The sequence below is a fragment of the Mastacembelus armatus genome, chromosome 19 (genome assembly GCF_900324485.2).
Source record: "Mastacembelus armatus chromosome 19, fMasArm1.2, whole genome shotgun sequence".
NCBI classification, from domain to species: domain Eukaryota; kingdom Metazoa; phylum Chordata; class Actinopteri; order Synbranchiformes; family Mastacembelidae; genus Mastacembelus; species Mastacembelus armatus.
The window spans coordinates 7564497-7578181 of NC_046651.1; the positions used below are offsets into that span (position 1 = coordinate 7564497).

General features: G+C 42.2%; 1 protein-coding gene across 6 annotated transcripts; it reads right to left on the reverse strand.

Moving 5' to 3' along the window:
* Positions 1–246: 246 nt before the first annotated feature.
* Positions 247–13179, reverse strand: kctd17 (potassium channel tetramerization domain containing 17). 6 transcript variants are annotated; one of them, XM_026315569.2, is made up of 7 exons: positions 12735–13179; positions 6912–7020; positions 6643–6734; positions 5920–6015; positions 4687–4812; positions 4080–4220; positions 247–3173 (listed from the first exon to the last, which is right to left on the reverse strand). In XM_026315569.2, exons 1-6 carry the CDS (start codon positions 13083–13085, stop codon positions 4110–4112), a joined length of 885 nt encoding a protein of 294 aa, XP_026171354.1. In that variant the 5' UTR covers positions 13086–13179; the 3' UTR covers positions 247–3173; positions 4080–4109. The 6 variants fall into 6 exon arrangements, with proteins under 6 accessions (XP_026171354.1, XP_026171352.1, XP_026171353.1 ...); XM_026315567.2 differs by having other exon boundaries at positions 5872–6015; XM_026315568.2 differs by having other exon boundaries at positions 5920–6018.
* Positions 13180–13685: the final 506 nt, after the last annotated feature.

Consider the following 13685-nt stretch of genomic DNA (forward strand, 5'->3'; position numbering starts at 1 on the left):
AAACCAAAGGAGAAAGTTTTATTTTTGTTGAGAACAGTAACATTCATTTATATTAAATTACCCAAAAAACACCTTGATATATGTTGTTCAGGGCCTGATGAAATACAGTTCACTGAAATCTAAACACAGCATTTCCTTAAGCTTGTACAGTTTAACGTGAGGCTTTACAATTCATGTGTCACATCGTTTTGTTCAGTGTATACAGACACAGCACACTGAGGCTAGACCTGTTTTTCTGACTGATACTTTTTTTTTGCACAGCATAATGAAAGATGACTGTTATGTATACATTTACATATCAAGTACAATGTGAAAACAGCAGAAACCATTCAACAAACAGTGGACAAATGAATGAAGTCAGTGGATTCAAACCAAACAGGATATCAGGACATGCAAATGACCTTTACCGAAACTGACCTAAAGGTAAGACGTTTTCTTCTGATGGGAAAACTCGAATCATCAGTCCCACAGCATTTATGTGAACGAAGACTAAAAACCAGATTCAGCGAACCTGATCGATATATTCTACATATCTATTCATCAGGTCAGCGAAACATAAAAACATGTCTTCAAGTAGAAAAGATGATCTCATCCCCTCCCCCCATTAAAAAAGTCAAAGCCCAAGTTCTGTTGACACTAATATTAAAAAAAACAACAAAAAAAAACAAAAACAACTCTTAAGAATAAATTAAGACAACTCAAGGTACAAAAAAATAAAAAAGGCATGACATTTTATACAAAACACCTAGAACCAACAGCTGCATCAAACAGCTTTACGTCATACATGCAGCTGCATGTCCAGTAAGTCTGCTTCTATACTTACACTACTAAAATTCTCGGAGCAGATATCATTTGGAAGAAATGTACACAAATGCCAATCCTCTCAGTGCCACTTCAAACTACCCATTAAGTCACTAAAATATTAAAAATGCATGTAGCAACAGCTATGCTCGTTCTGATGTCTGTGTTTCGACACATCAGTTTTGCTGCTTGAACTCAAGGCACCGAATGAGTTAGCTGAGGAAGCAATAAACAGAACTCTCTCAGTCTTCTCCCTCCTGCTAATATTACCTCATGATTATCATAAGCATGACGAGTAACTGTGTCTTCACTATTCTAACATTTATTATTAGGTGGATTAGCAGAGTAAATGGTACTGCAAGGATCATATAGGTCCAAGATATGTTTCTATTTAATGTTTCAAATGGACAAGATTTGTTATGCACGCACCCACAAAATGCAATAACTGTTGCACGTTTTTCAGATTCAATTATAAAGAAGGCTGCTAAATGTGATCCTAACTCTTGATTGTCTGCCACTCTGACTCTATAACTGCATATTGCCCCTAGAACAGCTCGGGTGTTTGGGATTCTCTCCTGGATGCTGCTGGTCAGTAAGTGTCACACAGGAGCAAACAGCAGGGGCTCAGGCTTAAGCTGCTGACAGCCAGTGTGACTGCAGAAGTCTCAGAGGCAGAAATAATCTCTGTGGTGGTGGCAAAGCTCAGTAGTAATTTATGTTACTGAGACATGATTTAGAAGACAGCCCATGTTCTACGCAATTTCTATACTAGCATCCATTCTACAGTGTATTTTCTATATGTTGTTATTGTCACCCAATAAGCTATGACATGTTACTGGGCTGCAGTAAATGTAAATTATGGTTTAGGGTCAGTAAATTCTTTGCCTAAATGCGTATTTACACATTTTGATTACCTGCTGAAAAAAACTAAAAAAGCTTGTTGCTGTTATTTTTATATTTTCCAGAATTTAACAAATCCACCTCAAGCAAACAATAACTCTGCTTGATCTGCAGTGCAGTTCCTATGAACTGTTGAATATCTCTGTTAACAAACTGTGACAGGCCTCTCTCTCCTGCCTCAGTCTGATCTCCCTCCCTCTAAACTCTTCTCTGTGTCTCTGTTCAAGCCTTCACTGACTCACCCCACACCCCCACACCAAAGCTGGCTCTGGATCCTGGCCAGGGCAACAGACTGAGACGACACTGCAGCTGAGCATGCATTGGGACAAGGTGATGCAGGTGTATATCAGTGTGTGACATGGTGTAGGGAAAAATGTGGGGCAGTGTGTATGTGCTGAGTGCTGCGGTCTTTAAAAGTCTTGCTGTAGCCAGATGAAGCCCTTGTAAGGTGAACCACTGAATCAGTGGTTCTCAATCCTGGTCCTCAAGGACCCCTCCCCTGCTTGTTTTTCATGTCTTTACCCTTCTCACTTGTGATGGGCTGAACACACCTGATATAGGTAATCGGCGGTGAGTAGGGCAGGGATAGTTGGAAAACAAACAGGGCAGGGGTCCTTGAGGACCAGGATTGTGAACCAGTGCACTAAATAACCCAACACAATTCACAATCGAGACCTGTTCTGGCCTTCGCTACCAGGGTTAAACCAGCATTAATCTGTGTTCTCACCAAGACACACAAATATTAATAATTATAATAATAATTACCATCAATAGTTCCTGGAAACATAACGTAGTTAGCATCATTGTGGTTTATTTCCCAGCCAAGAGGGTTTTTTGTCATGAACAAACATTGGAATTAAGTGCAAAATAAACGAGACAACCACAGCATCAATGGTCTTAAGAACAAGGTTTGAGGGACAAGGGATGAGAGGAAGCTCTGAAACATTGGATCAGCTAGTGTACGTCTCCTTTCCAGCTCTTAACATCTGGGAATGTAATAACCCAAAACAGGACAGATCAGACGTACTGAGACCTGTCTGCACCGTTATCTGTTAGGTCATCAGGCAGAGTTCATATTCAGTCATATTTTAGTTAAGCACCTTGGTTCGGCCAGCTTTAATCTGGATCTTTGGTTAGAACTTACTAAGCTCCACTATCATCCTTGATAATGTTTGATAATCTTTGCAGATGCCTACAGTTGATTATTTCAACTAATAAAATCACTTTCACAAATAATATTTGTGATGATGCTGCAGAGACTGACTGTGAGATTTAGTGTTGTTTTCCCCCTTGTTGGTCATTAATATTTCTAAGTGGCGTTTTGTCAGACATGATAATGCTACAAATTTGTGTTGATGAGTGTCCATTGAGGCAACACAGAAATACACCATGTACTGTTTCTTGTATTAGGCCTAGAAAAATAACTTCATTTTTTGCATTTTCTACATCCGGGACCCATGGATCTGAAAAAGCTGTGAAATAAGAGAAAAACAGACATTAGGAATTACAGATATGTTGCACTGCAATCTAGAAACACTGTATACAGTCTGAGCTATGACTTGGCTGTGATAATGGCGATAAATGATAACAGAGTGAAAGCAAAATGAGTTGAGTGACATACATAATGACTGGGAACCTCGACCAAACATACACAGCCATGTCTTACTGTGTCTTAAAAATGTGTGTAACCCTTTGACATTTGCTTGATTGCATGTTTAAATGTTTATCATGTGGTGGAGGCGTCTGAGTCTATGTAGAGACTGTAGGTTTACACAGAATAAGAAGGACATCTCACAGTGCTGCTGCACTGAAAGGTCAGGGATATTTCATGTCACAGTTTTGGTAAGGAGACGCCATAGAGAGGCAGTGCTTGATCGATGTCTGTAAGGCTGCGATGAGTCCCCGTTGGACCACACTGACCATGTGCAGGAAAAGAACAGCCAGGGAAGTATTTTCATCAAACAAGCCAATCAGCAAAATACACCAGGCAACCATTTTCATCAAATGGGGTTTTTGACTGATTTTTCAGAGAAATGTTCTTGCTCAAAGTTGAAACATTTTCAATTCCTTGGAACAAAGTTTAGCCTGCTGATGAAAAAAAAGGTGGTGTAGCAGTTTTCCATGCTGATGGTAAAAATGTGTTTCCCAAGAATTAATTCCTGAATTTTCCTGTGAATGGATAAAAACATGATCGGCATATTTAATATAAACTGTTTTCTGCCTGGTTTCTGCCTGTACTCAGTACAGTGGCATGAAACATCCCAGACCTCTGCAGACATCACACACTCACTCTCACTCACACACACACACACACACACACACACTTACTAGCTCTGCCTACTAGTACATCTAATGCACAGTTCCTCACCCTTTCCCACCTCTCTCTGGAACAAAGAAACATGACTCCCTCATTCTCTAAGCCACTCATTTGGTGTGGTATCTCTCCCTCCCTCTTCCTCCTCCTCCTCCTCTTCCTCATCCTCATCCTTCGCTGTTTCTTCTTCCTGCATCTCCGGCTGCTTCATTCAGCATGAAGGGTGGACGGGGAAACACAAAAGAAAAGGGGAGAAAAGAAAATGACAACAAATATGAACACGCCGATGAGTGTCAGTGAGCGGACAGTGAGAAGCTGAGAGGTAAACAGGCAGATATATATATGCATATATCCATTTGAAAGAGAGAGGCTAGACCAATACAGCAAGGAAGACAGGAAGGAAAAGTGAAAATTCAATAATAGCAGGAGAGAAAGGGAGAACTGTATGAATGATGGAGCGAGTGTGTTTGTGAATGACATTTTGAGGCGAGTGACATTTGGAGTTTTCAGTGGAGAGCTCAGGATCAAAGCACGCTGATCCACTTCAGTTACAGGAGATACCCCCTTTCTCTTCAACCCACACCTCGACAACAACAGAAATACAAACATGCAAAAGGAGAAAAGAACCAGACATGGACACACATCATAGACTGATCCTGTAGGGTCTTTACCTTAGTTTTGTGGCTCTGCTCTGTACCCAGCCCAGATCCGGGAGTGTGAAGCTCCTTGGATACAACACACAGGAACTCCGCCTGGTCTTCTGTTCCGTAGCTGTATGATGAGCCGATGTTCACCATCTAGAAAAGCAGAAAGACGCATATGTAGAAAGACTCACAGAGGAGAGGGGGACAGAGACAGAGGGCCAGAATCAATGTCAGGAAGACTAAAGGAGAGAAAACAGACAGCAAGAGAAAAAGAAAGAGACTGTGAGAGCTGACATCCCAAACTAAAGCCAGGAGAGAGAGTGTGCTCATGCATGGTGGGGAGGCTAAAGAGTGGGCAGCCTGCTGTTACACACTCAGCAGTGGACTCAACAAGAAGCATCTTCTGCTTGTGGGAACAGCAAAGCAACAAAGTCAGTGTCTGCATATAACAGCTGTGCAGCATGCAGAGGAGCGAAAGCAGTGAGTGAGGGCGCAGGGGGTCTGAATGTGAATTCTAGGCTACAATGTGGGTGGGCTGTCTTTAAGAAACCACAAGAAGAGTGGGTGAAGAGTTGAAAGTCTTCAATGTCACTAGTGGGCATTAATAAATGAAAGCCCTGAAACTTTAGGCTAGGCCTTCAGCTTTTAAGATATGTTCCCATTAAAAGACTTTTCCCTATTACTGTGACTCAAAAGGTATAAGCACCTAAGAAAGTACAGCCTGTGATAACAATTATTTTCAATATTGATTAATCAAAGTTTGGTGTATCCAGAACTAATAGTTTGTGTCAGCGTGGTCAGTTTTGTCATTACATATCTATAAATCCTTATTCAACAGCAACAGACACAGCAAACAGAACTAAAGTGGCAACAGTGGTGGGAATAATCCCTAGGCTAAACCTTCAACCCATCCAGCCAATGTGCTGTTTTTTGTACTGCTTCACTAAAAGATAGCAGACACAGCCCATCTGGCTGTGTCTGTACTTTAAGACTAGACTTGCTAGGACTGTCTATGATAAAAGCTCACATGGACTCTCAAGATTAAAGTGCTACTTAAGGCTTGTAAAGACCTCTATTATGGGCATCATCTCTTTCAATTGTACGAGACCTAAAATTATTTTGGGATTGGTGATAGCAGGGCTCAGGTCAGGGCCAAGGGGTCAGGCCAAGGGTCAAAATTGAAGGGTCAGCGGCAGCGTGAGTCCAACCCACAGTCCAGAGTAGTCCAGTGCGGGGCTTTCTGCAGGTGCGCACGCTGACCTGCTCAAACTTCCAGCCGTCCGACATCGTGGAGACCATCTGGGTCAGCTCCTCCTCCTGGCACTGCAACACTCGATAGACATGCTTGGGGGGCACCTGCTAGGAAGAGACAGAAGAGGAGGGGTGAAAGGTCAGAAACGAAAGGGAAGGCACAATCAAAAAATGTTTAAATGTCTAAAAGAAAACTGGAGATATGGTCCGAGTCCATTTTTAATTGCATAACTCTACTAACTAAAGGGAAAAAATTAAAAAAAACCAACATCCCAGGCACACAGTGACTAGATGCTGTTTGGTCAATGAACCTTTACAGAGCTCCCACAAATATAGTTATCTGCCTTGACCAGTGACAAAGGGAGAGTGGACAGCAATATGAAAGAAAAAACATTATCAGTTGTGGTTACAAAAGCAGCTCTTCTGTGTTTGTACTTTTGTGCAACATTTAACCCCAGGCCAATGATTGTGGTAAGTCCTGTGAAGTATAGCAGGCAAGGAAAGTGTGTGTGGGTTTAAGGGAGCAGTAGGATTATGTAAGAGTGAGTACAACCATCCGGAGAAAAGAAAAGAAGTGACCTAGAGCAGTGATGTTTTGTTACACTCTATATCTTTAGCGTGACATACTGCATTTGGCTGGTTCAGAAATAATGAGTGCAGTAAAGCAGGAGATTTGTGTTGCTGAAGCACAGAATTCTAAGATCACAAAAACACCGACTCTTCTGTGTATACCTGCGTGGCTTTTGAGTCCCTCTCCACAATCCTGTCCTTGATCAGTTTGATCAGTGGTGTGATGTTGTAAAACTCAGCCTCCTCCAGGACACCTTGCCACAGAAGAAACACAACTCAGCTGACGGCTGCGTACTGTAGTTAAACATCCTACTGTGCTGTTACATTTACAATTACAGTGTATGAACTGGTTTCAAAACATATATTTAAATATAAAACTGCACCTAGTAATCTTTTTTTTTTAAATACTTCAACTATTTGAACCAACCAACCTTCTTCAGCCAGCTCCTTGTTGTAAACCAGTTTGCCATGCCGTAAGTAGTTCAGGATGGGACCAAAGTACGTGGGATCTCTGTCAATCACATAGGCCCCTGTCTCGTCCTTTTAGAGAAGAGGACAGAAAAACAGTCAGCTGTCACATCATAAACTTTTACCGCTCTGAACTCGGGTGGTATTATAAGTGACGTATGTCTGAACTTGTTACAGTGTTCAAGATGAATGTCAACTATTACTTTGCTTCATCATGCAACGAACCTCATTTGTTATGGATTGACTATTTTTAGAACATAAAGCTCACTAGCTGGGGGAAAAACATCCTGGTTGGCTGTTTTCATCTGAAGTATTCAGAGCTGGCAGCCCAGACAGGACATACGTGTGAGCACTGCAGTAGGCTTTTTATCCAAAATAACATTCCCCAATAACATAAAGTGATACTTTGTTCTTGAATTACTTTTCCTATTTTCCTTTAGAAACTTGTTGCAAAGCAATGCTGCTATTTATGGGTATTCTGTAGCTGGACACCCTGCCCTTGCAAATCTGTTTGTTAGGAGGGGTCTGAAAAGCAACCTCTGCTTTTTTCTCCTCAGGGTCTGAAGTTGATAACTGGGGTACTATGGAGGTCGTCCTGCAGGACCACCAACCCTTTAATGCTGCTTCCTCTACTACAAAAGTGTGAATATTAGAAAATCCATCCTGGAGCCAATGACTGCTCGTAATGTTCACTCCTCCCTTCCACAGTGCAGATTCTGCACATCAGTAAAGCATTGTTTCGGTCTTTTTGTATTACGATAAGCTCTAGCCCATTATCTGTGCTGAGGCCAACTAGTAAGAAACATAGTCAGAAAAAGAGCAATGTTCTGCGAGCAGCAAAAAGGAATCTCTGAATGATAGATGTGTTGTCAGACCAGTTTATATGGTGAAAATCACTCTGTCCCTGACGTTCATCTCTTTCCAGTCCAGCCAATCTTTGCTGGTGTAGCGTGACAGGAGCTTCCATCGAGGCATAGCCAGTGTGAGACACAAAATAAACACAGCGAATGAGGACACTGGCAACCACAAATGGACCCTGACGCTTTTCGATCAATATCGTGGCATTGCTGAGAGATGAGAGAGGGATTAGAGGAGAAAAAGATAAACAGGCAAAACACCTGGAGGTCAACAGAGTGTGGAGCGACAGTATGACAAAAAGAAAAACTAATAGAAATGAAGGGCAGACGCACTTCTATGTATGAAATACAAAGGGGCGTAGAGGGACACTGCCATAGAGACGAAGGAAGGAGACACCTGTGGTTTCTGTGTGGGTTCGCAACAAAGCTACACACACACACACACACACACACACACACACACACACACACACACAGAATAATACACGTTTGCAGTTGCAGGACACCAACTTTGCCAAAATCAGTCAGATGGGTTTAATCACCATCAGTCTACCTGTAACATCTGTAACATTAAGCCTGTGAGATTCTTCATGTCGAAAAACTACAGGGGCACCTTGTTTGGGAAGCTTTCTGCTGTGTCAGGGTTAAATCCATCATTTAATTTCTCCATCTTGGTAAACTCCCCATAAATTCCCCCTCAGGTTTGTGTATATTTACCTGAGCAAATTTCATACAAGATGACAAGGGTCATGAACATTTTCTGCATCTGCTTGTTGCAAGAGCTGACAGGAGCTATATAGTATGTGACTCCAACGGCCATTATTTCAGTACAGATATTCCCCACCTACGGGTAGTTGAGAGGTTTTTGGATTTTCATTCTTAGAGGGGATAAGTGTGCTAGGTGCTGAGTCAGTGGTTCACAGATCATCTGTCCAGGGAAATGAGATGCGACTCCAAAGCGTCTCCCTGTAGAGGTAAGTACATCCCACAGGCTATCACCAATAGCAAAACAAAACACACATCTGCCTCCAGACATTCTGTGGTGCTTGACTGAACAAGTGTGAACATTAGAGCTGAATGATATAAATATCTTATTTTAAGCATTATCTGTTATATTTTTTTTAACGTTGCTTAATGTTATCAGTGCTTTCTGGTTGCTACAGTCAACCCTTTTAATCCATCCAGGCGGTGCTTTGGCTTGCTGTAAAGTTCTGGGGTAGCTAGGGATGGGGTTTGACAACATTTAGCATTTTTACGCAGAACTAGCATCACAGCACCACAGCATCTGCCGCAGAGTCTTTTGTAATACTACAAAGATCAAATTCAACTGACATCATTAATGTTCAGATAACATATCTTTCAGGCAAGCTGTTGGACTTTACAACAAAAAGAAGCAGTAAAAATATCTTCTGTAGATTGCCACAGCGGGTCCTTTGGATGCCTTTCTGTTACAGCCTTTGCCTCGAGACTGTTACATACACATACGCAGTTAAAGTGAAATAGTATTGCTCGGCTTTAGAGCATGTGAATAAACACATTCATGTTTGGCCTGTTCGTGTAATTTGAATCTAAAGTGGAGCAGGAGTGGTGAAAAAACTGGGCTTGAGTGTGATTTCTAATTAGGGATCAGCCTAATTTATCATCCCTGGCATCGCAGATGGACTGGCTGAACCACCACTTTCTCAGTGCTGGTGACACTTGTGATGTAGGAGGACATAAACATGTTTGATTGCTTGTGTTTCCACTCCTTTTTGAGAGAATGAAACAGCTTTGTGGATTAAATAACTTTCTTGGGGTCGGCTTCACAAAAATGCATTCTCGGACGTTGCCTTAGCAAAACATTCAGGAAGCTCTTAAAAAAGTCTTCTTAGTCTAAGTCTACAGTCTATACAGGTTTCATCTCTGTACTGTTTTTTTTCTGCAAACCTTTATACAACAGCAACCACATAAAACATGTATTAAGTGGATTTTCTGCCTAGCCGCAATCCATATTACTGCCTTCTGTAAGGATTTAATTACGTAGCTGGGGCTCTAAACTTAAGTTTAAGAAAACAGTTATGTAGTTTAGGAAAAAAAGAAGAACGATCCTGATAAATGGCGACCTTTGCATGTTTTTTCCTAGGAAACATTTGTGAATTGTAGCCGTGGAGTTTATTTGAACACTGTGTTGCCCCAAACAAAATCTAATTTGCATATTCTGATGACAACACAAATACAACTCTGCACTGTATGTTCAGGTAAAAGCCGTGGCTCTAGCATTTTTACTGATTCATGGAGCCTCATTTCCCAACCTTGTATATGTACAGATCTGCGTGCTTGTACACTCATTTCTACAAAACCAATTTATTCATTTAAGTTCTTCATGGGCTTGAAAATACGTTTACCTTTTTACCCCCCTTCGTGTATTTAATTTAAAAGTGAATTAGGATAAATCCATTACTAACCCATAGAGTTACACACAGTTCCCATGCACACATTTAGAATTTCATCTCCATGTCCTGCCGACACAATATAGACAAGCTGATAAAGTGAGTCACTATGAGATTGGACAAAAAACCCTGCAGAGTTTTAAAGTAAAACCACTGTATTGGTAATCTAAGCCACAGCATCAGGTCATTCAAACCTCAACTTCATTATCACACTGATATTTAACATGAATCCATTGACAGTCACAAATCTGCCGTAAGATGATTATGTTGTTTTAGTCCTTGATTATACCTGTTCAACTAATATCATGTAGGTTTTAAAGCTGAACCTTAGCTACATAATGTAATTGGCTTGGAATGGCATGAGGTCACCCTGGGTCATATCAATGGCACCCAGAGCTCTGGGTTTGGTCCAGTGAGGGGGCAGGGCAGCTGAGGTGCCGGTAAGCTCATTAAAACAGTAACACACAGCCAGACAGTCTGTGTGTGTGTGTTTGTTTAAAAACCGCCAAGAACCCTTGAGGAGAGACACGTTAATGCCAGTGGATTAGAAGACTCCGACTTGGCTAAAATTAGCTTCTCTCCCGAGTAAGAGAAGAGACGGGGCAAGCTGCTCGGCTGTGCGATTCTGTTTACTAAACAGCACAGCAAGGGCCAGTTTCAGCCTAGCCTATGCTTGGTAACACAGTATGCTGGCGCGGTGAGCCACTTGATATCTTTTAAGACCTCATTCTAGGTTAGGTGGCCCTACTCTGTTAAAACACACTGATCAGCCACACTTGGATGACCTGCAGTGCTGTGATGTCAGCTGCATATATATTTCTGCTCAGTAAGATTCCTCACCATCTTGCCCAAAGGTCAAAACTCAGAGATCATTCAAAGCAAGGCATCTTTTTTTTTTTTTAATGAAAGCAAAAACAAAACTCTAAATGAAGTCTCTCTGTCTCTTGAGATTCTAGAGTTTTTGATAAAGAGCCGAAAAAGGCGCAGATGACAGAGGACAAGCGTGTGATGAGCATTCAGAGTGAGTCAGCTGCTGAGAGCAACGATGAGGAAGAGAGGCACAAGGATGATGACGATGATGGGGTAGAAAGAGCGAGGGTGAAGGAATGAAAGCAGAGAGAGATGCAGGCCTTTGTTAGCGTGTGGCAGTGTCTTCAGGCAGTGCAGAGGGAGCTCCTGACAGGTTGCGACTGAAGGTCACATGGGAATATTTTTTTCCATAAAACCCAGTGGTGCAGCAGGGGAACTGTCAATGCTGCTGTAGAGCAAAAACCTCCTATCTCCAATTTTGGTGGCTGCTTCTGGTTTTCTCACTTCAGCTGAACAAACATCTGCTCACCTGCTGATGTTCAAAATACCCTGCAGCCCATGGCTATGTGACACACTTTGAAGTTGACTCTAGGGGCATGACAATGTTTACCATGATATCATATAAACTGATCAGCTGTCAACATCAACATCATTACACTTCTCCCATTTCCTCTCCGCCTTCTATGCTCTCTAATATAAGCATACTAGAAAATGACCAAAACAATTTGTGGACAATTATACTATTATCTTAAATTCTATACAGACATATTATTCATGGTGTTCTCCTCTGTAATTTTCTTACTGTTGTCAAACGGGTTGATGTATTAGACGTGAGAGGTTTTTCATCCGACAGCAACTAAATGTACAGCAGTGTCCAGGCTGGGAGGAAGACCTACCCTCTTCTCTCCCCTTTGTCACACACATGCATATCAAAGCCTGCGGCATAATAGGAATCTGCATCATTCATGAGTCTTACCAGCCCTTACAGGGTACATATAATACACGTCTCTCTCTTTGTCTCTCTGCCCATAAGATGCCAGCTGTACAGCAGCTACAGGCACGTGTTCATCCATCTGACCCAAGCTACGTTCACGCCACAAAATGATGCTGAGGCACACGCTCACACACAGCTGGTGGCTGCAGCTGTGCATTTCCAGACCTGTAGTAATGTTGCACCTGAGAATGGTGCGGATGATGCAGTAATATGGTAGGTCCCTGTAAGACTAATGGGATAACTATGGAGATAAAACAAAGCACCATGCACAATTTGGTAAATCAATACCTAGTCTCTATTGAACACATTACTGATTCTATCACCAGGGCCAAAATGGGCTTTAACTCATGCCAAGACAGTAGAATTTAAATACAGCTAATATATAATGGTGCGATGTGGCACGTACAGGCATGTATGAGGGTATGGAGGTGTTACAACAGGTGAAAACACACAGACTGAGTCAGTGCAGGAATGTTACTGTGGTTTCTGACAGCTTCAGGTTAACAGTCTTGACTGGACTTTAGAAGAGCATTAAATTACCGTAGCTAACAATGATCAAAACAAAACGTTACATGTCTTAATATTAAACTATTATCAACGGTGGTGAAGAGACGGTTCCGGTTTAGCTTGTTAGTAGCGGCCCCGTTATAACAAAGTAGCGGTCATGTTTCGGGTTAAGAGTCCCGGTGGACTCACCGTGTCTGAGTGCAGGTCCTGCTGCTGGCACAGCCGGTACAGGAACGAAGTTTGCTCTTTGAGGAGGGTCTGCCGCGTCGTGAGGAACACCGTGCCGCCAACGTTCAGCCGGACCCACTTCCCGTTATTCCCCCCGGTGGGATTGATGACCGAGCCGTTACCGATGCTCTGGGACGCCGTCCCGCTGGATTCAGTCGCGCCGGCGGTGGCGGAGGTCGCGCTCTCTCCTGCCTCGCTGTCCTTATTGTTATTGTTATTGTTGTTGTTGTTGTTGTGGCGGGTGCAGCCGTGGTGCGTCAACAGCGCAGCGACGTCCGTCGGTTCCCGCTGGTCGTCCGCTGCCGTTGCCATTTGGAAAAGCCCGTCAGACACAAACGAAGAGGAGCGAGGTGGTCCGTCCGTCCGTCCGTGTCAGGAAAAGACCGACGATGTGTCGGTTAGAGCCGAGCACGCTCCGCCCCGACCACCCACGTGAAGCGGCAGGAAGTTAGACACCAAGAAGCTACTTCAAAATAAAAGCGCAACTAACCCATAGCTGCCAAGTCAACATAAAATTAATGCACACGTGGTGTATTAAAATGTGGGGATTATCAGGGCATCAATAACCTTAGAGGGGGCTCTGGGACAGAAACTAACCTCCTTGTGCAGTATGTCTATGTTAGCGAGTAATAATGTAATGTAAGAAAATAGACTGTTGTTTGACATGCTAGATTGTTTTATGACTGAAGTCACCCTCAAATGTTTATTGTTCACGTACTATATGAAATACACAGTATAATTCAGAGTGGTGGAGAAGCTGATTTATCATATTATCAAATGCTGTGTAAGAAATATTGATTTTTTAAATCTTGTTTTGCATTGTTTCATTTATAAGTTTTAATTTTATACTACATGGAATCATCTGAATTTTGAGATGAATGGTTCTTTAAAAAGTTACTTTAAATATTGTAT

What these genes read in the sequence shown, in the direction of transcription:
- kctd17 (XM_026315564.2), bottom strand. Translation starts at nt 13,085, where the DNA reads ATGGCAACGGCAGCGGACGACCAGCGGGAACCGACGGACGTCGCTGCG. An exon ending in GGGACTCAAAAGCCACGCAG is followed by an intron (nt 6,019 to 6,642) that starts GTATACACAGAA and finishes GTCTCTTCCTAG; the next exon opens with CAGGTGCCCCCCAAGCATGT. An exon ending in AGCAGAGCCACAAAACTAAG is followed by an intron (nt 4,221 to 4,686) that starts GTAAAGACCCTA and finishes TGCTGAATGAAG; the next exon opens with CAGCCGGAGATGCAGGAAGA.